The 19,846-nt window shown below is 36.2% G+C and overlaps 4 protein-coding genes across 6 annotated transcripts; 3 read left to right on the plus strand and 1 right to left on the minus strand.

Moving 5' to 3' along the window:
- The first annotated feature begins 346 nt into the window (after window positions 1-346).
- ALIS5 (ALA-interacting subunit 5) lies at window positions 347-5,569 on the plus strand. Its single transcript, XM_086233865.1, has 8 exons — window positions 347-761; window positions 1,531-1,589; window positions 1,706-1,780; window positions 1,878-1,991; window positions 2,209-2,279; window positions 3,721-4,018; window positions 4,265-4,554; window positions 5,291-5,569. Exons 1-8 carry the CDS (start codon window positions 674-676, stop codon window positions 5,343-5,345), a joined length of 1,050 nt encoding a protein of 349 aa, XP_086089991.1. The 5' UTR covers window positions 347-673; the 3' UTR covers window positions 5,346-5,569.
- A 63-nt stretch (window positions 5,570-5,632) lies between these two features.
- LOC147297556 (S-adenosyl-L-methionine-dependent methyltransferases superfamily protein) lies at window positions 5,633-10,391 on the minus strand. The gene is made up of 8 exons (XM_086233854.1): window positions 10,281-10,391; window positions 9,364-9,589; window positions 9,160-9,294; window positions 8,393-8,615; window positions 8,074-8,260; window positions 7,478-7,662; window positions 6,199-6,336; window positions 5,633-5,769 (listed from the first exon to the last, which is right to left on the minus strand). Exons 1-8 carry the CDS (start codon window positions 10,375-10,377, stop codon window positions 5,641-5,643), a joined length of 1,320 nt encoding a protein of 439 aa, XP_086089980.1. The 5' UTR covers window positions 10,378-10,391; the 3' UTR covers window positions 5,633-5,640.
- A 256-nt stretch (window positions 10,392-10,647) lies between these two features.
- Window positions 10,648-13,051, plus strand: LOC147297557 (Ribosomal protein L20). 3 transcript variants are annotated; one of them, XM_086233876.1, is made up of 4 exons: window positions 10,648-10,731; window positions 10,831-10,886; window positions 11,222-11,427; window positions 12,727-13,051. In XM_086233876.1, exons 3-4 carry the CDS (start codon window positions 11,242-11,244, stop codon window positions 12,916-12,918), a joined length of 378 nt encoding a protein of 125 aa, XP_086090002.1. In that variant the 5' UTR covers window positions 10,648-10,731; window positions 10,831-10,886; window positions 11,222-11,241; the 3' UTR covers window positions 12,919-13,051. The 3 variants fall into 3 exon arrangements, with proteins under 3 accessions (XP_086090002.1, XP_086090016.1, XP_086090007.1); XM_086233890.1 differs by having other exon boundaries at window positions 10,652-10,731; window positions 11,229-11,427; XM_086233881.1 differs by having other exon boundaries at window positions 10,699-10,731; window positions 10,802-10,886.
- Window positions 13,052-14,199: 1,148 nt separating this feature from the next.
- On the plus strand, window positions 14,200-19,643 carry GA2 (Terpenoid cyclases/Protein prenyltransferases superfamily protein). The gene is made up of 14 exons (XM_086234505.1): window positions 14,200-14,375; window positions 15,384-15,454; window positions 15,544-15,829; window positions 15,907-16,084; window positions 16,403-16,620; window positions 16,709-16,829; window positions 16,999-17,096; window positions 17,176-17,399; window positions 17,501-17,613; window positions 17,752-17,850; window positions 18,033-18,248; window positions 18,379-18,520; window positions 18,786-19,031; window positions 19,120-19,643. The coding sequence occupies exons 1-14, from the start codon at window positions 14,324-14,326 to the stop codon at window positions 19,432-19,434; spliced, it is 2,379 nt and encodes a 792-aa protein (XP_086090631.1). The 5' UTR covers window positions 14,200-14,323; the 3' UTR covers window positions 19,435-19,643.
- The last annotated feature ends 203 nt before the right edge of the window (window positions 19,644-19,846 follow it).

Here is a 19,846-nt window from a genome sequence, read left to right on the forward strand (position 1 = left end):
TTTATAACAATAGAAACCTGAAAAGACAAAAAATACTCTTATTTTTAATAAAAGTTTAAACAGAATGAATCAGAGGTGACATATTTGTAATAATTTTTTAATTTATGTAATAAATTGACATAATTTTGTTTTAAGTGGTAAAGTGAGATAAACCCAATATTTAGGTAAAATGTAAAAAGCCCTCGGGAAAGCTTGAATTAGTTTATAATGTTTATTTTTACCCCCATTTTCCTCAAAAAACCAAAATACCAAATGATAGCAAATAATGATTAGGAAAAAAAACATAAAGTAAATTAATTGGAAACGGGGTCTAAACCGTGTTTTTGCTCTGTATTAGTTTGACATTCAATGGTCTTTGTTTCTCTCTCTCTCAAAATATTCTTATTCAAGTCTTCCTTCTTCTAGAGAAACAGAGGAGAGAGAGAGGTCGCCGGCCACCTTGTAGAGAGGGAAAGAAAGAAAATTGCTTTCTTTTTCCAAATCCCTCTCTCTTAAAAAGTCAATACAAATCCCCCCAAAGCTTTAAACCCACCACTCCTTTTATCACCAAAAACAACAAAAACAAAAACAGCAACCACATACATACCCACCCACTTCTCATCAATTTTCTCTTCCGGAGGTCCTGGTGGTGTTTGTTTAATTTTAATTTTTGGGGAAACAGAGTTTGCCTCTGATGAGTCCTAATACGGCGCCGTCTAGCTCAGGAGGCGCTGGATCCGCCGATGCATCATCTACCAGGAGACATTCCAAGCGACCCAAATGTAATTTCCTACCAAATCCTTCAGTTTTTGGTTTCTTTTGGGGCTTTGAGTTCATCTCATAAATACCCAGATGATATTTTGTGGATATTTGTCTTTGGATTTGCCTTTTTCGATTTTCAATCATCTGATTTACATGTTTTTTTTTTGTTCTGAATTTGATTTTCGTTGATTCTTTAAATTACATACTGCATCTCCTAGATGTTCTTGTCTGATATATATTTGTTGAGTTAGTTTTATAAGATTTCTGAAGTCAATTATATATCTGAGATATAAAATTTCAAACTAGGTTTTGTTCATTAATTTGCTAACAAAATTAGGAGTCAGTACCATTCCGATTGGTTTTAACAAAATCTATTCATGGAAGGCATGGTGACTAGTGTTGGAATCTCTCTGTGATTCATGTTGTTGGATACCCATGCGAAAGACATGTCGTTGACAATCTAAGGGTACATAACATAGAGTATTGGAGAATTATTCGGTGGCCTGGTCTACTAAGATTGGAAAAAATAGATAGGATATTCCATGCACGCAGGTGCTTTCAGACAATATGTGAAATCCCATATAATTTTAAGATTCTGATATGTACTGGAAGCTTTCCATGGTTTTCCTGTTTAGCATTTGATAGGATGTAGGTGGCCATGCCTGTGCAGCAAGAAAAAAACCAACGTTATGTCTGCACACTGCTTTTCATAAGTTTTACAGTTTTTTAGTAGCCTTTCCATCAATCATAAGCTAAAGAGGTTAGATCTTGAAAATTTATTCCTTTCAGATTCAAAATTTACTCAGCAGGAACTTCCAGCGTGCAAGCCAATTCTCACACCACGATGGGTATGTTTTATAGTATTGTACCTGATATCTCCTTACTAAAGCTATCCACATACCTGTTAAAATTTAAATTGAACTTGCTTGATCCTTTTTATGCGTGCACATGCTTGTGCTTGCAGGTGATCTCAGCATTCATGCTCGTAAGCATCGTCTTCATTCCCATCGGTGTTGCTACCCTCTTTGCTTCCCAAGATGTATGGTTGAGTGGAACCCTATTTTTTGAATAATTTTTTTATTCTATTCTAGTTCTACATGACTACATGTAGTTGATCAGGAAAATCTTTCTATCAGGTTGTTGAACTTATTGATCGGTATGAAACTGATTGCATACCAGAGTCCTCTAGAAATGATAAGGTCAAATACATACAAAGCCCTGGAGGTAAAGTATGCAACAGAAATCTGACGGTAAGGTTCTCCCTTGTTTTTATTATCTTCAAAGGACTGTAATTGCCACATATATTGCTTATTGTCAGTGGTTGTTGTAATGATTGTTGAGCTCCCAAGCCACCTCTAGGAACTATGTATTATTATGTACATTTAGGTCATCTTTATTAAATAGAACTGAAAACTTAATATCTATAGTTACTGAGTGATTTTTTTTTTCCTCCTTCTTTCTCTGAAGGTATCAAAGCGTATGAAGCAACCTATATATGTATATTACCAGCTTGACAATTTCTACCAGAATCATCGCAGGTATGTTTCCAGCCTTAGCCATTCCTCCATCTATGTTTAATCCATATCCTCCATATATGTTTAATCCATATCCTTCATTTATGTTGAATATGATTGATGCAATAACCTTATTGTGGATATCAACAAAAGGGGTGGTTCAATTAATGTAAGGCCAAATGTTTATCATAGTTCTATTGGGGGGGCCCATGATATTTGTGGGACATATATGAGCATGACAGTAGGTAGAACAGGGTCCATGGAGGCTCTTGTATCAGATAATGAGATGGTCCAACAATTACACCCTTCTGAGGTCATGTCTACCATATTGGTATTGTTTTTCATTGAAAAAGGAAAGGAAAAAGAAAATTTGGGTAATCTCTCGGTAGATGATAATGGCTGCAGCTCAGGAGTGGTAACTTTTCCGTAATGGTATTTCTGGTACAGACACACATTCATGGTGCTGTTAGCATTGCTTTATTGAAGTTTACCATTGTTGCGACAACTTCATGCCACAGGCCGTTGCATTCTTTCGTTATTTTTTTCCTCCTTTTTTCAGTATCTTACTAACCTGGCATGTTTGGTTTTGGGAAAATTAGATGCATATGATATTTTCATTAATGTGTGGGTTATGATGGTTGCAACGTAAAAGCTGATACCTGATGGTACCTAATGACATTTTCCCAGAATGCAGGAAAATTGATATTAGTTATGATACATTGTTTCCTTGATGTCAGCTTTGGTATTGTAGCTCAAATTTTTCTATTACTTCTGTATGATACATGATTATAAATTTATACATCTTGTTCAATATCTTTGACATGCCACTTGATGCATTTGATTGGTTGTAAGCCTATGCCTAAAGCTATGAATGCAACATCCTTGTAGAAGAATGGTTGGTCCAAGAATTAAGTCCTAGGCAGTTTGTGAGGGTATTGAATTATTGTATTTGAGATTTATTTAAGCTTTAAGTAGTCAAGGGTATTTTAATAATCTTGAAATTGTTGGTCATAGGTAATGGTGGGCCATTGGTTTTGCTTTAGTTGTTGTTGAGTCTAGTTAAGATGTTGAGTCTTTTATATAGGTCTTTAAGTCAATTGCTTAAAAAAAAAAAAAACTAAGTCGATTACAATTCTTTGTAAAATCTTATTCCTAGTACGAAAAAGTTGAAGTCTGTATGTAAGGTTGTAAACCTATTGATTGGTATAATTTGATTAATAAAAATTGAGCATTTGGTTTAACACATTTGTGCCTAGGGTCTCTCTCTCTCTCTCTCTTACTAATTGTTCATGTGTACTATACACACTGCCTGCTTCTATTCACGCTATTGTTCTTGTTTCCCTGTGGTCTTCATTAATTTCACTCTGTCACTACAGTGGATGTTTCCTGGTAGAAAGTTGAAACAAATGGATGTTTGTAAAGAAAAAAAAATTATCAAGTCTGATTGTGGCTTTCTACATTTCAGGTATGTTAAGAGCCGAAGCGATCAACAGTTGAAAGATAAAAAATCTGAAAGTGATGTGGATGCTTGTAAGCCTGAAGATAAGGCAGGCGGGCAACCTGTTGTACCTTGTGGTCTCATAGCTTGGAGTTTGTTCAACGACACCTATAAATTTTCCCGCAATAACCAGAATTTGACAGTGAACAAGAAGGATATCTCATGGAAGAGTGATAGGGAGCACAAGTTTGGCAAAGATGTCTTTCCAAAGAACTTTCAGAATGGAACTATGAAAGGTGGTGCATCTCTTGATCCATCTAAACCGGTAAGCTTTTTGTTACTTATCATCTCTAGTTTTGAAGTATTACGTCTATTGCTCTTGTGCATCTTTGAAGACTCTGAAACCCCAATGAAGTGTTTTTGTACAATGTCAGAAATACTAAATGGTGTCTGATATAATATGGAAGGATATTTTGTCACTGGAAATGTATCATTTTTTATTGGTCGATTAAGCAAACTGCTTTCTCAAGGAGGCAAGTGGTTAACTAGGCCAATATGTTTTGTTCAACAGTTAAGTGAGCAAGAGGACCTTATTGTTTGGATGAGAACTGCTGCGCTGCCAACGTTTAGAAAGTTGTACGGTAAGATAGAGGTGGATCTGGAGCGAGGTGATGTCATACAAGTGACATTGGAGAACAATTACAACACATACAGTTTTAATGGAAAAAAGAAGCTCGTGCTTTCTACCACTAGTTGGATGGGTGGCCAGAATGACTTCCTTGGTATTGCTTATCTCACTGTTGGCGGGTTGTGTTTCTTTCTGGCCATGGCTTTCACAGTTGTGTATCTCGTTAAGCCAAGGTAAAATCCTAAACCAAATGTGCCCTGCCTTTACCATGCAGGGATTGTTAAGGGCTGCCAACAACTTGCCTTACATGAACCTATTTTGTGCTATGATGTCTTGTATGTTTAGTCCAACCAGTCTTTTAGGAAGCATAATAAGCACCAATAAAAGAAAGTGTTTAGGTGACTTCATGCCCAGCCAGTTAAACAGCTCCATGTTGTTGGGGCAGATGGGATTGGTCAAACACAAAGATGCGGCCTTTCTAGGTCTTGCCCATTTGCCACCTCAAGGAACAGTCCTTGTTGTCAGGGCACTTTGTGCTTTGTTATGGGCGAATTTCCCTTGTGCTTCTCAAGTTTATTCCACTTTTACTTCATGGCTAGTGCACAGCAACTAGAGCCAGCCTTTTTCTTTCGTAAATTGATATTACCTGACCATGAATTTTTCAAGTCCAACATTCAATTTCACAAAACGTAGCTTCAGACATTCATCCAGATGAAAAATGTAGTTGACCATAGCTTCAGACGTTCATCCACTTGAAATTTAAAGTTGTGGTCGATGTTAACTTCATCCATGCCTGTCACTTGACAATTACCGTCTTCTGTTAACCTTACTGTCCTTGTTAAACAATCACGATATGATGCCTTTGTCAGTGCCTAGATAATATTAGTTGGGGTTGGATTTAGTATGGTCCCTCATCACATTCTTTTCTAGTGAATGTTTAAATAATGATTGCTGCTTCTTATTTTTCAGGCAACTTGGAGATCCTTCTTATTTGTCATGGAACAGAAATCCAGGAGGGCACTAAGCGTGCAGATACGTCAATGGCTTGGCTTAAGCATTTCCCAATGACCGATTCAATTATGTGTATATTGACGTTTTCAATGTGAGCAGTACATATGACTTTTAAAAGCAGTCTGGTCATTTGGAGTTTCTTTTATTTATTTTACCCACGCTCTTTTGAGAGCATGACATTATGAACTTTCATGTAAAATTCCAGAATAGTATTGAATACATCCAAAGTTCCATTAATTGATTGCTTTGTGTAAGCCCTGTTGAAAAATACACATTTGCTTCTTTTCCCGTGTAAATAATTGTGATTTTCAAAGCACCCTTAGAAGGATGTTAGACAGGTATTTGCCTTCTGGGTATGAAGGGTCAATGGGATGATCATATGCTGCTCCAGCATCTCGTATTATGGTTATTTTTCTCCCTGCCATTGATGCTGCACCCTGATAAACAAAATAATAATAATGAAGTTGAGAAAGATAAGAGATGCTTGTCAATTGCATGTAATTCATTTGGTGAGGTTTATTTTCCATTGATTGAATGGCAGCAGATAATTGACCCAAAAAAAAAAAAAAAGAACGGCAGCAGATTATTCCAACCAAATTTAGGTAATAAAGTGCTCATGGTTTATTCACATTCTAAAAAATTGTAAACTTAGCAACTTAACATGTGGAAATTAATTGTCTCCTGTTTGTTTTGGCCAAAAACATTTTAAGAACCTTGCTTTAAGTTAGGACACAATGTGCTCTCTCTAGCTTCATATCCAAATAAATAAAACCTCTCTGATGAATTCACAGCAAAAATAAAAAACCAAAAACAAAAATGTTAACAAACAGGTTCAAGAGCGCCAACAACAAGAAAATATAACTTGCCTGAAGAATACGCAAGAACAACCCACTTTGAGTCATAGCTCCCGAACACGAACAAGTCATGAGAAGCCCACCTCTCTTTGTCAGTTGCATTGCTAATGAATTTAAATTCCTATACATGCCTGATGCATTTTGTAAAACCTGGATTCAATAATGACCCAATAAGCAGCAGCAAAATTCACAAAAAAATCAAAAATGGACATGAACAGGAAGCAAGCAGTGCACTCAGACACCATTCACCAAGCATCATGCACAATAAATGCAAGATCTAGATGCATAAACAAACTCCCCTGTGTGTCTGCATGTGTATACATGCAGTGCAGGCGACATTTTGCATCTCAAAGTTATGACATGTCCTTGAACAACAGGTGGTCATAATTTATAGAATGACAAAGAAAGTAATTTACCTTGATACGATTCTTTTACATTTGTCAATACATATATATTGCTAATTTATACAGGCTGAAGAACATGAAACTAAGGCCCTGTTTGGTATCCTACTCAATTTTTGTTTTTCAAAAATTAAGATTTTTTTTTTTTTAAATGTGCGTTTTCAAAATCAATTTTTAAAATTTGAAAACGTGTTTGGTATGAAATTTGAAAAAAATTTTTAAATTGAAAAAATGATGACATCTAAGAAAAAAGGAAGTGTAAAAAAAGAAGAAGAGAAAAACGATGTTTTATCATTTTTAAAAAGAGGCATGTTTTTAAATTTTTTTTCTAAAAACTGTTTTTAAAAATGATCTACCAAACACGTTTTCTTGATTAAAATTTTTGAACACAAAAAATAGTTTTTGAATAGAATACCAAACAGGCCCTAAGCATTGTGTTAAAGAACAAGTGCCCAAGCAGTGGTTAGTGTCCTATCTATCACAGCAGCATCTTTTAACGAGAAGATCTGTTGACCTAGAGAAATGTCTATCTAATTTATTTAGCACAACATGGTTCCTCTAATAATGATTAAAAGTATCCAGGTCTATTATGTTAAAATCATCTACATGTGAATTCTTTATTAGCACATATAGTATGGAAAAGAATGGGAGTGTAGTGATGGATGAAAAAATCCATTCCATTTTGTTCTCCACAGAATTTAAAGACATCATTATTCCGTAGAGAATGAATCATTACCCAAAAGGACCGATGCCAACCCAAAATTGGGCTGCAACTGTTAAGTCTTTGAATTTATAACTCAGATTTGTACTGATACAACTTGAATCATGTTACAATCAAAAAGTGAATTTGATCATAAAAGTAACAGAATGCATGTAATATAGTATATTACCTTCTTTCTTGGAGCTAGTTTAGGAGGATCTAAAATGACAATATCCCATGATTCATTCCTAGAAAGAGCACCCTTCATAAAGTCACTTGCATCTTCTCTCAAAAATGATAGTCTCCCTGGATCCATATTGTTAAGAACAATATTTTCTTTAGCTAGCTCAATTGCGGACAATGATGTATCGACACCTGATGGAGTATAGAAATAATTAGAAACTCATCTAGCTTTGAACCTTTTTTTTTATGAGAACTTTGAACATGCAATCTTAAGATGCCATGTCTTGATGAATTTGTAGAATCCAATTCTATGTCCTCTTGACAAAAGAATACAGATAAGTTGTATGTAATCTCAAGTGCAGGTGGCTTCTGTTATGATGTTATCTCACAAAATGAATGGCACTCCTATTATATTAATTGCTCCATATGTATATTAATATACAATGAGCTGAAGGATGACCAAACAACCAAATTGGGACAAAAGCTAGCCACCAATGCAAATTCAGTAAGGATTGAACTGGTCAATTTCAACAAAGTTCGTATAGAAAGAAAGGTTCTAAGCTCAAATAAAATCGTTCAAACAAAATAGAAAATTATTTATACCAATGACATTCAAAGCACCCCCTCGTGCAGCATTTAGAGCGAAACCACCACTGTAGCAGCAAATATCAAGAACTTTCTGACCGTCTGAAATTGTTGATATGAACTGACGGTTTTCACGCTGATCAGCATAAAACCCTGTCTTCTGCCCCTCAAGTGAAATAGCATAACAGATCCCATTTTCCATAACCTAAATAAATGCAACATTTGATCAGGTCGGGCTTGTGGGGAGGGGGTGGCTAAGGAACACGTTTTGGTAAGAGCTAAGAACACTTAATCTGATCAAAATGTGCAAAATGTAATATTTCCTGGGATATCCTACCTTTGTTCTTTGAGGGCAAATAGATAGATCCATTTCCTTAACACTTGATACGTCCAATCCTTCTTCTTTTAAAATTTCTACAGATGGTCTCCAGTTTATATAATTAATTTCACCAATTTTACCAACACAAGCCTCTATTTCTGTTTTGTACTTCTCAACCCAAGCAGCAGATGATGCTATTACCGCTACATCTCCAAATATATCAACTATTAGTCCTGACAATCTGTGGTAAAAAGTTTGACATCAAACTGAAAATTAGGGAACTAGCATGTGCACGGACAATTCTATGTAATATAGGAAAAAGGTGAAAATCACGAAGTCTTGTAAACATAATTACACCAAAAAGCTACGGATCCACAAATAATATTTAGTGTTAGCACTAGTGTAACACATCAAGAACTAAAATTTCGGTTAAAATGAAATAAATTCCACATGTTTTGTTTACACTAATTCAATTACAAATTTAACAAGTTTGTTTCAAAAGAAATTACAAACTTAACAAGTGGCTTTCGATCCCTATATGGGTACAACACAAATTACAAGCATGTCCTGGAGAAGCTGAATTATCACCTGTAAGTCAAATAGTTAGCTTAATAAGTGTTTCTTTACACATGCACATATAGATATGGACTTTCTAACAAAGACAAGGGGAGAATTGTCATCTTATACTCAAATCAACTAGCAATATTTTTACAGATATCAGAGATTCTATCCTCTGTAATGAGAACACTAACAAAAATCTCAGTAGACTACTATAGGTCGAGTACCTGTCTCCTTCACTATTGACAAGACGGAATGCATTTGTTCTAGTTGATGGAAGCCCCAAACTCTTTCTTAGTTCTATAGCTTCATTAATTCTGGTCTCAAGCAGTTTCTCCATGTTCAATGCACATGAACAATCCCTGTTTAACAATTAAAAAATCTTTGTGAAGGTGATAAGTCAAAACTGGAAAAGCCTCATATGATATTACCTTGTTGCTTCCTCTTCCAGCTGCATTAGCCGAACACAGAACATGGAGGCTGAATTATACATGCCCCACCCTATTGGCTTTTCTGCCCCATCAGCGACCAGCACAATGTCTCCAGTCCTAGGTGGTGGTCTACCAATTATTCTATCGACTGCTCCACTGTAAACCATTGGGCTTCCATCCTTGAATAATTGTGTCTTCCCCTTTTTCAGTACGACCCTCGCAACACCTACCAAGGCCAGTCCAATTACAATGAAGTTCAAGAAATTTAAAAGTTAATAAATGGATCAAAACTACTTGAAATTGGTCACACGAATACCTTCTAGCTGCAAAAGGAAATATAAATTTCCGTATCAAGCTCAATTAAGAGCAAACCAAATAAAACCTAGTACAAGAATAAAATTTCAGCATGATTTGAACAGCATTCAAAAACTGGGTCTGGAGTTTGATCCAAAATATTAAAATTCGGTAGCCAGACATTTCCATAATCTGTAAAATTCGATTTGGTATAGAAACCACATTATCAAAAGTACAGAAACATTCAGAGGCATACCATGCACATGGTGTTGAGCTTTACTGAAACAAAATTAGAATTAGAGCAAGCACGGTGTTGGCACTCATCAAAGCTACAAAAGGCAATGACTTTCTTCTTCCACATTATTTCTCATTGCCCATGACCACATTTGCTCACATACACTATACACACAATTATGCTTTAAATTGTAGTTCTATTTCCATTATTATTAAGAAAGCAATCTGAGACACACCCAATAACCAAAAGCTTCATGCATTCACATCAAAGCAAAACTAACACATAAAAATGATGATTTTAGAGATACCATATGCTCAATAGAGCTCACGTACAAGATGAAACAAAGAAAGTAAGAACCTTTAAGAGAGAGAGTGAGAGAGACAGAGACCTTTAGGGTGAGCAGAAGCAAGTTCTTGAAGGGTAGTGGTGCATGGTAAAGAAGTACCACCCAGAGACTTTATCAGGCGGGCTGGAAGATGCTGCATATTTTTTGAGCTCAGAGAACAGTGCACTGTAAAAGGATTTTTTGCGCTACCCTTTGTTATAAGCAAAAATGGGGTCCTAACGGGTTTGACCCATACCCGGTTAGCCGGTCTGTCAAAATAGTTTTTTTTTTTTTTTGGGTTGGGCTACTCTTTATTGGGCTATTGTTCAGTTCAGTCCAATTTAAGGTTCTTAATGGGCCAGTGAGGTAATCTTTTTAGACAGAACTGCCCACGTTCTCAGTTCAATATTACAGATTGCCCATCCATATTCTTTCTCATTCGCCTCCCACTGCCTATTGTTCACCCAGACCCAGTTTGCCTCTCAACTCTCTCACCATTTCAGGCACCACCACAGTGAGTGTCCATCTTCTTCTTCTTCTTCCTTCTCTCTCTCTCTTTCAGTTATTGATTGCAAAGTAAAAAGTTTGTTCCTTTTGATTGGTTTGTTGGCAGGTTTGTAAAACTCGAAGCTGTTGATACAGAAAGGAACCCATCTCAGATAAGCACAGGTGAACGGAAAAAAACCCATATTTCTCAGTTAATAAGTTGATTTATGAATTACATTCGCCTTTTGAACTCTTTACATTTCTATGCGACAATGGAATCTGTTGTGCAAAAGCAAAATTTGCTCTTCAATTGGTTTTAGTAATTTATATCTTTGTGTTGTTCTGAATTTTAAAGTAATTTATATCATTCTACTAAATCCACTGGGGATTTTTCTTTATGAATACTTGTCTGGCTTTTGCTCTGCAATAGGAAGAAATGGGTTCTGAAATAATTAATATTTTTTTGGCTGATTATGTTTTGTGGTTGGTGTTTTTATTTGTGTGTGTTAATGTCTTAGAAAATAGAGGGGAGTGAAGAATGAATAAGAAAAAGGTTTTCGAGCTGGCCAAGGGGTTCAGGGGAAGGGCCAAGAATTGTATAAGGATAGCCAGAGAGAGGGTAGAGAAGGCCTTGCAGTATTCCTACAGAGACCGTCGCAACAAGAAGCGAGACATGCGCTCCCTGTGGATCCAACGCATCAATGCTGGCACCCGCATCCACGGTGTATGTTTCAAATTGCTTATACTATGTTATATGTGATGAATGTGGTACCATTTGGTTTGAGAGAACTCCATCAGTTTCTCTTTCTGGCTTTGGACTTCAATCTTAGCTTTGACTTTTCATAAAATTGTTGTTTGCTATGTCTATATGGTTATTCTATACATGTGAATGACAGATGCATGGTGAATATCCATTTGGTCATAAATTGTTATCTTGAACGATGGGTAGCAATACATGTGATAGTTTATAGTGTGCCAGTAGATTAAAAAGTCCTTCATTATGGTGATATGGCAGTGAGTCAGTAACTGGTAATCTTGTGCTGTTTGAGGTGACCTTACATGTTTTCCAACAGGAGCCTCACCATGAGGGTCATGTAGGTATGCTGAGGTGGCTTCTTGTTTAAATAATATAATAGGAATCGTTTCAGGGCATAATTTCAAGTGACCTTATTAACCGGCTTGCCCATTCTCAGCCACTGTTTGCTTCTCTTTCTGCGTTTTTTAACCCTCTTGCCTTCCTTTCAGTCTAAAGTTCTGTTCTATAGTCATGTATTGTTGAAAATCCTTGTTTATTGACAATTGAGGATTTGAGCTCTTAAATATGCTGCAGAACAATGAACCTATGCATTAGTTGTTTTGTAATGATTTAATATGTTACATAGGGACATATGTGGATTGCAAGTTGTTAGGAGACAAACATGCAATGTACTTTATATCAGTTTTTGTTGGTTTAGAAATTAAAAGATGGGAAATCAAGAGACTATTATTTTAGGTGAAGATAGACTCTTTACTCATAGGATGTGAAGAGAAGTATGGGTCATCTATACAAAGTTAACCTAAACCAGGTAGAATTCTTTCTGTAAAGTTCTGTTTTACCTTTTGTGCCTAGAAGTTGCTTATCAGCCTGGGTCGCATAATTAAGAGATGAGAAATGAAAAGAATGGAGAGTAAATGCCTAAGAACTTGGTTAATGAAAAGTAGCCAGGAAAGAAATAGCATGTGAAACTAAGGGTCCTCATTGCAATTCTTAGAATTGGTTGTACGCAAATACAAAATTGATTTGTCAGTAAGGAAGCTAGGGAAAGCTACAGCTGTTAGATTAAGATGTGTGGAATCAAATGTATCTTTCTGGACCTTTTGGCCTGAAAGAAGCTGTTGTGCTATTGGATTGGTAGAAGCGGGAATTTATTGCTGATTGATCTCTTTAGTTATTTTGAGTGATTTTTATGTGATTTCCTCTTTTATATATGTTTTCTAGTGAATGCTGATCTCCCTACTACTTTGTATCTACTATTGTTATCAGGTTAATTATGGGAACTTCATGCATGGTTTGATGAAGGAGAACATTCAGTTAAACCGGAAAGTTCTGTCAGAGCTGTCCATGCACGAACCATACAGTTTCAAGGCCCTGGTAGACGTCTCTCGCACTGCATTCCCTGGGAACAAGAATGTGAGGCTTCCTCCCAAAAAGGAAGGCCTTTCAATTGTTGTATAATTGGCCATTTAGATAATCCATCTTTGCTTAGTCTTTTAGAGCTTGTATGAAACAGAACTTTTTGAGTTTTTTTTTTTTCTTTAGAACTTGATATTTGCTCGTTAATGCAAATCTTTTAGAACCTGCACTTACTCTCTTTACCTCCTTATCTCCACTGAGTCCACTTGAGCTACCTTGTTGATACAATTCTTGTTCAAAATTGGTGTGCAAACAATTCTTTACACCTCAGGTAAGTAACACACTATCCCACCCACCAGTTTGCTGTAATTTACAGAGAAGGGTTACAGCAAGAAAACTCTTCCCATCAACATGAAAAACAGGCATTGAGAATCATAGGAGCTGATTACTCTAAACTCTAGGTACTATACTCTACTTTATACTTTAAAATAATAAATAATATCTTACCCAAAAAAAAAAGAGAAAATTACCATAATATTGCTAAAAAGATTCTGTTTTTGAGTTTTGTCTTGGTAACTGACTAGCATTCCCTCCTTGCTCAGCTTGCTTGGAGATGCTTCTGTTGATGGTGTGTTTTATTTCTTTCTGTTTGGTTTCCTGGGCATGCCTGTTTGGAGTTTGCACTGTTGCCTCCTTGTTTGGGTTTTGGCTCCCCCTTGGGTCGTTGACTCGTTAACTTCGCGCTTGTATGAAGTTTTCCTGAAACAACAAGAGTTAAGAAACTTTATATTAAAAATGAAAATTGAGCCGGCAAGTGTACCTTTCTCAGAAAAATAATACTGCATATAGCTGCAGGTCTAATGGCCGATTTATAATAAATTTGGAGAAACAGAGCATTTTACTTTTTGTCTTTCTTAAAAATTCATGTGACAGTAAGACGAAATTATATGGAAGGAAAAATGTACATACTAAAATATTAAAATGGGAGGAAACAGATTATACCTACTCCTTACTACATTCATCCGAACGATAAGATTCAATGTACATACCAACACCAACAATTGGAATGCCAAAATTTGATATTGTACCATATTTAGTACAAGGAATGGTGTTGCCATATTTATCGAAAAGCTTAGAGGAAGGAACTAGTGAAGTATGTTTTGGCGTTGACAGGTCAATATAAGGCATTGTATTTGAATATATATGCATGTCATATCAGAAGAATATTGGAGAGCAACATTTGTAAAGATTCCAAGAAACAATATGTTCCTTTCAGAGTTCTCAACTTTCGAGAAAGCGCGAGACACGCAGACAAGCACCTCCTGTAGATTACTTTTGTCCTTTATCTTCTCCTCTTGGCCATTTTTATTCACAGGCTCTCAACATTTGTAAAGATCCCATTCTCAACCCCATTTTCAGACTCTCTCATTTAAAGCTTTCTCTCCCTGAACTCTTGCATATGTAGTGTTGCAACTGTTACAATCTCTGTGTTCATTCTAATACAACCATGTCTTTCTCCCACCTGAACACTCTTACGTGTTCCACTTTTTCCTCATCAGGTCTCTCTCTCTCTCTCTCTCTCTCTCTCTCTCTCTCTCTCTCTCTCTCTCTATATCTCTCCATCTCTCTGGGCCTCTGACCTTATTTCTCTGTTGTTTTTTTTATGGGAATGTGGGATTATACATGATTTTGTTGAATTGGGTCTTTTGGTTTTATGTTGAATCTTTGTTATCTTGGTAAGTTTTATGTTTTGTCATTGATGGTATTGATGTCCCAATTTTATAATTTTTCTGTGAGAAATTTTGAAATTATATTTTGAGTTAGTGTCTCAGGGTGGTTTTATGGGAAATTATAAATTGAGGCTTGATTGCAACTTGAAGAACCAAAAGAAAGTTCTTATATAACCAAGTAGACAATATGTCATTTTCACTGACCTCATGTCTAAGTAATATTCAAGTTTGACAATTTGATTTTTGAGTTGACGGAAAAATGAAAGAATCACACATGAAGCATAACTAGTCTTACACTCGTACTTCTCCATACTTGCCACAAGAAACTAGGAATATCTTGGTTGGGAATCAACAAGAGGTATACTGAAGGAAAATTATTGTGAAGGACTTTTGATAAAATTTGTAGGATACTCTCTTATCTTTGGGATTTCAAATCTCATTGTCTTTGTAGTCTCCCTATCTTCCTCTCATGTTGTAAGTAAATATATAAATATTCTGAGATGGTGACAAACAATCTGTTGACCTATATTGGAAATTATAGCAATAGGAAAAAATATCTGAAACCAAGACTTCATTCATGGAGATCTTCAGTGATAATTTTATTTAAAAACAAAGGTTTTCCCTTAATTGTTGGTTTTGTGTTTTCCAAGATAGGATTGTCACAACTAGAAAATTCGATCAACATGGAGCTAGAAAGAGATGATGAACTTTTATATATACAAAGATCAGAGTTGTCTGTCTATCATTCTTACTATCTCTGTTTTTCTCTATAATGTAAAAATACTGCTTTTGGAATGGATTTCTGCTATTTAATAAATGCCTTTTCTTTTTAAAAAGATTCCTTGCCACAAGCAGCTGCAACAGTTTTGAGATTGAATGCGGCAACAGAGGGCAATACTGCTGTTTTGGTAAGATTATCCTCCACTAGTTCAATTATTTCTTTTTTACTTTTTAATATTGTTAACAATATCAGATGTGGTTCTTTTAATTTAAGCAGAACTTTGAGGGGACTAAACAAAGAATAAAGCAGATGTTCAACAAGGTTGATCTCTCTATTTCCTCATATGACACTGCTTGGGTGGCAATGGTCCCTTCTCCAAATTCCATGAAGGACCCTTTTTTCCCTGAATGCGTAAATTGGTTATTGGGTAATCAACTCCATGATGGCTCATGGGGTCCTCCTAATTTGCATCCCTTGTTAATAAAAGATGCTCTCTTGTCTACCTTAGCATGTATCCTCGCACTAAAGCGATGGAATGTTGGTGAAGAACAAATTAACAAAGGTATATCTGTTGCTCTTGTCTTGCTAAGTTTCTTCCATTGATGTTCTATACATGAATACCATCTCTTGTTCTTTTAGGGCTACATTTTATTGAGTCAAATTTAGCTTCAGCTACTGATGAAGAGCAACAGTCTCCAATTGGATTTGATATAATATTTCCTTCTATGATGGAATCTGCACTGAATTTGGATATAAATCTTCCCATGGCATCATCAACTTTAGATGCTTTAGTTCACAGACAATGTGAGTTTAAAAGGTATATTTTGTTCTGTTCTTGGTTTATGTTTGGTCCTATTTCTTAAAGTTTATTTATTTATTATTTAATACTATGATTTGGCTAATCAAGCCAATTGAGCTCAAATTTTGAGCTGTGGGTTTGGTTTTGTCTATTAGAACTCAGTAAGTGTTCCTTTACCAGGGGAAAAAGAACAAATTTCTTTTCTTTAGATTGGAATGGATGTACACAACAGAATCAGTTTATATGATAGTCAGAGCAATGCAAATGCACTGAAATGGTTAAAATTTTTTATTTTATCCCAAGTGAAAATCTCTATTCCAAAATGTTATTTTTTAGAGGCTATGGAAGCAACTCAGAGGGGTGGAGAGCCTTCTTAGCGTATATTTCAGAAGGAATTGGAAAGTCGCAGGATTGGGAGATGATCATGAAGTATCAAAGGAAGAATGGGTCCTTGTTTAATTCACCATCAACCACAGCCGCTGCTTTCACTGACCTCAAGAATGCTGGTTGTCTTAAGTACCTACGCACACTCATAGAAAAGTTTGGGAATGCAGGTTTCTCCCTCCATACTTGCCAATTCTTTAGATGTATTTACTACATTATGATAAGTTTAATTGAATATTTTCAATTTACCTTTTTCAGTTCCAACAGTTTATCCTCTAGATAACTATGCTCGTCTTTCTATGGTTGCCAGTCTTGAAAGTTTGGGTATTGATCGACATTTCAGGGACGAAATCAGAAGTGTATTGGATGAAACATACGGGTAATGTTTCCAATATATATGTATGCACCAGTAATGGGGCATTAGGGCGTAACTTTGACGAAGAATATATTCATCATGATTACTTTGATTATTCTCTAAGTGAAACATTAAGTTTAGAGATTGTATTAATTTTCATCCATGGGGAAGCTTGACATTAGCCAATGAACAGATTCTGGCTGCAGGGGGATGAAGATATATTTTCAGATGCCGCCACCTGTGCAATGGCATTTCGGCTTTTACGTGTTAATGGATATGATGTGTCTGCAGGTATTTTGCTGTTTAGATGCCTTGGTCTTCATGTCTGTTTTGGAAATAAATTATTTAGTTGACTTATGCTTTGTTGTAGATCCATTAACTCAATTTTCAGAAGATCGTTTCTTTAATTCCGTTGGAGGATATTTGAAGGACATTGGTGCTGCCTTAGAATTGTTTAGGGCTTCAGAAATGATCATACATCCAGATGAATCGGTTCTGGAGAAACAAAATTACTGGACAAGTCATTTCCTGAAACAGGAATTATCGGATAATTTAATTCAGGCTCGTAGACTCAATAAGCGTATTGGCCTAGAGGTAGCTTTCTATGATAAGTCTGTCTTATTAATTTGGTGATATAGCTTTTTTATAATCCCAAGATAATTCCCTAAGAAAAATGCAACTTCTGATTATTTCAGGTGGATGATGCTCTTGAATTTCCTAACTATGCAAATTTGGGTCGGTTGTCAAGCAGGAGAGCTATAAAATATTACAACACAGATAGTACTAGGATTTTAAAATCTTCTTATCGGTAAACCTCTAGTATATTTTTCCTCATACCCCTGTTCTTTTTTTTCCCTCTATTTTAGGAAGAATTTGATTTCTGCTGAATTATTATGAGAGGTCAGCATATATTTACATATTTATCCTAATGCTCTTCCTATGTTAGTTCTTTGAATATTGGCAATGAAGATTTCCTAAAACTGGCAGTGGAAGACTTCAACATTTGCCAGTCTATACATCAGGAAGAACTGAAGCATCTTGCAAGGTACATCTCTCTCTCTGGAGCTGCCTTATTGTTAGTAGAGTTGTCACCTAACCTAGATATCATATTAATCAAGGCAAATCAAGGTTTTGGAGGTGGGCTTCTTGCTTTCTTTGTTTAAGGAAATGCAGAGTTTTCTTTTTTATTTTTTTCCCCAAGGTGTGATTTTCCCTCCATGTAAGCAGGTGGGTTGTGGAGAACAGATTAGACAAGCTAAGGTTTGCTAGGCAGAAGCTGGCTTACTGTTACTTCTCTGCTGCTGCAACCCTTTACCCTCCCGAACTATCAGATGCCCGCATATCATGGGCCAAAAATGGAGTGCTTACAACAGTGGTTGATGATTTCTTTGACGTTGGAGGTTCTGAAGAGGAACTCGTAAACCTTATTCAATTGGTCAAGAAGTATGTTTCCTTTTCCCATTCCTTATCAATTTCCATTGGATCCGTTGTTGGTCCACAATTTCTGCTTGTGCTTCCAATTTCGTCTTTGTGGCCTGAAGGTCTTAATGTTTTCTTTGTATTTGAACCGCAGGTGGGATGTGAATGTGAGTATTGATTGTTGTTCCGAGCACGTTGAAATTATTTTTTCAGCACTTAAGAACACAATTAGTGAGATTGGAGTCAATGCATTCGCACGGCAAGAACGAAGTGTAACAAAGCACATAACTGAGATTGTAAGATGGACTCTTTTAATTTGTCCGTATTATCATTGTTTAATCTATTGAGTAATAAGAAAATTTCTAATAGCATCAGTTGTCTTCCTGAGCATCTGAAAGGGATTAACTGTTTCAAGTACTTCACCTCAATGAAATGTCTTTAGAATAACCTGAACACTCTTAACACTGGATTGTACCTGACAAGGAGCCTAAATGGTCTTTATCAACTTCTTAAATTTATTCATTTAACTCGTAATGAAGTGAGCTATGTATTGATTTTCAGTGGTTGGATTTACTAAAGTCTATGTTGAAGGAAGCTGAGTGGTTGAGAAACAAGACGGTGCCAACAATGGATGAATATATGGCAAATGCGTATGTATCATTTGCCTTGGGACCAATTGTCCTACCAGCTCTCTATCTTGTTGGGCCTAAGCTTTCAGAGGAGGTTGTACGAAATTCTGAGATCCATAATCTGTACAGACTTATGAGCACTTCAGGGCGTCTTCTCAATGATATTCAAGGCTTTAAGGTAGCCAACCGCCCCCCTTCTCTTCAAACCAAAAAAAAAAAAACACCCTCTAAATGTTGTTAACTCATAACTCCTGGCTATGTTGCAGAGGGAATCTGCAGAAGGGAAGCTAAATGCTGTAACATTGGCCAAGATTCATGGCAGTGGTAATGTTACGGAAGAAGAGACCATCATCAATGAGATGAAGAGCATTATAAACAGCAAGAGGAGAGAACTGTTAAGATTAGTTTTGCAGGAGAAGAGTAGCGTAGTTCCAAGAGCTTGCAAGGATTTGTTTTGGAACATGAGCAAGGTTTTGCACCTCTTCTATGCAAAGGATGATGGATTCACTGCTCATGAGATGATGGAAGCTGTGAATGCAGTAATTGAAGGACCCATCTCCCCAAATGAATTGCAAGTATAAGGTAACTAAAATGGCATGCATGGGTATTAAGGCTACAAACAACTGTTCTGTAGCATTTATCAGCCAGTATGGAGATCACTCTTTATGCCACTGGCTATAGGCTCATGTAATACTTTTTTGTTCTTCTTAATTAGTAATTGAAACATAGTCATGGCTAAATTTAAAAGAACAATATAACATCTTGGAGTATGTGATACCAATATTCATGAAGCAAAGCAAATTCAACCATTATGCGCAACATCCGAAGGTGAAACGGGTACACGCACTTCTGTTTTTGTTGAGACAATTAATTCCCTTCCCTCATTAATCTTTGCGGACTCCACATGCGGCATAGTCTTTGTTTTTGCAATGATAGGTGGTGAAGGAGAGAGTGGAGAAATGAAGGTATAATTAAAAGGGTTAATTGGATTTC

The sequence above is a fragment of the Dryas octopetala genome, chromosome 1 (genome assembly GCF_963921425.1).
Source record: "Dryas octopetala chromosome 1, drDryOcto1.1, whole genome shotgun sequence".
Classification (NCBI taxonomy): Eukaryota; Viridiplantae; Streptophyta; class Magnoliopsida; order Rosales; family Rosaceae; genus Dryas; species Dryas octopetala.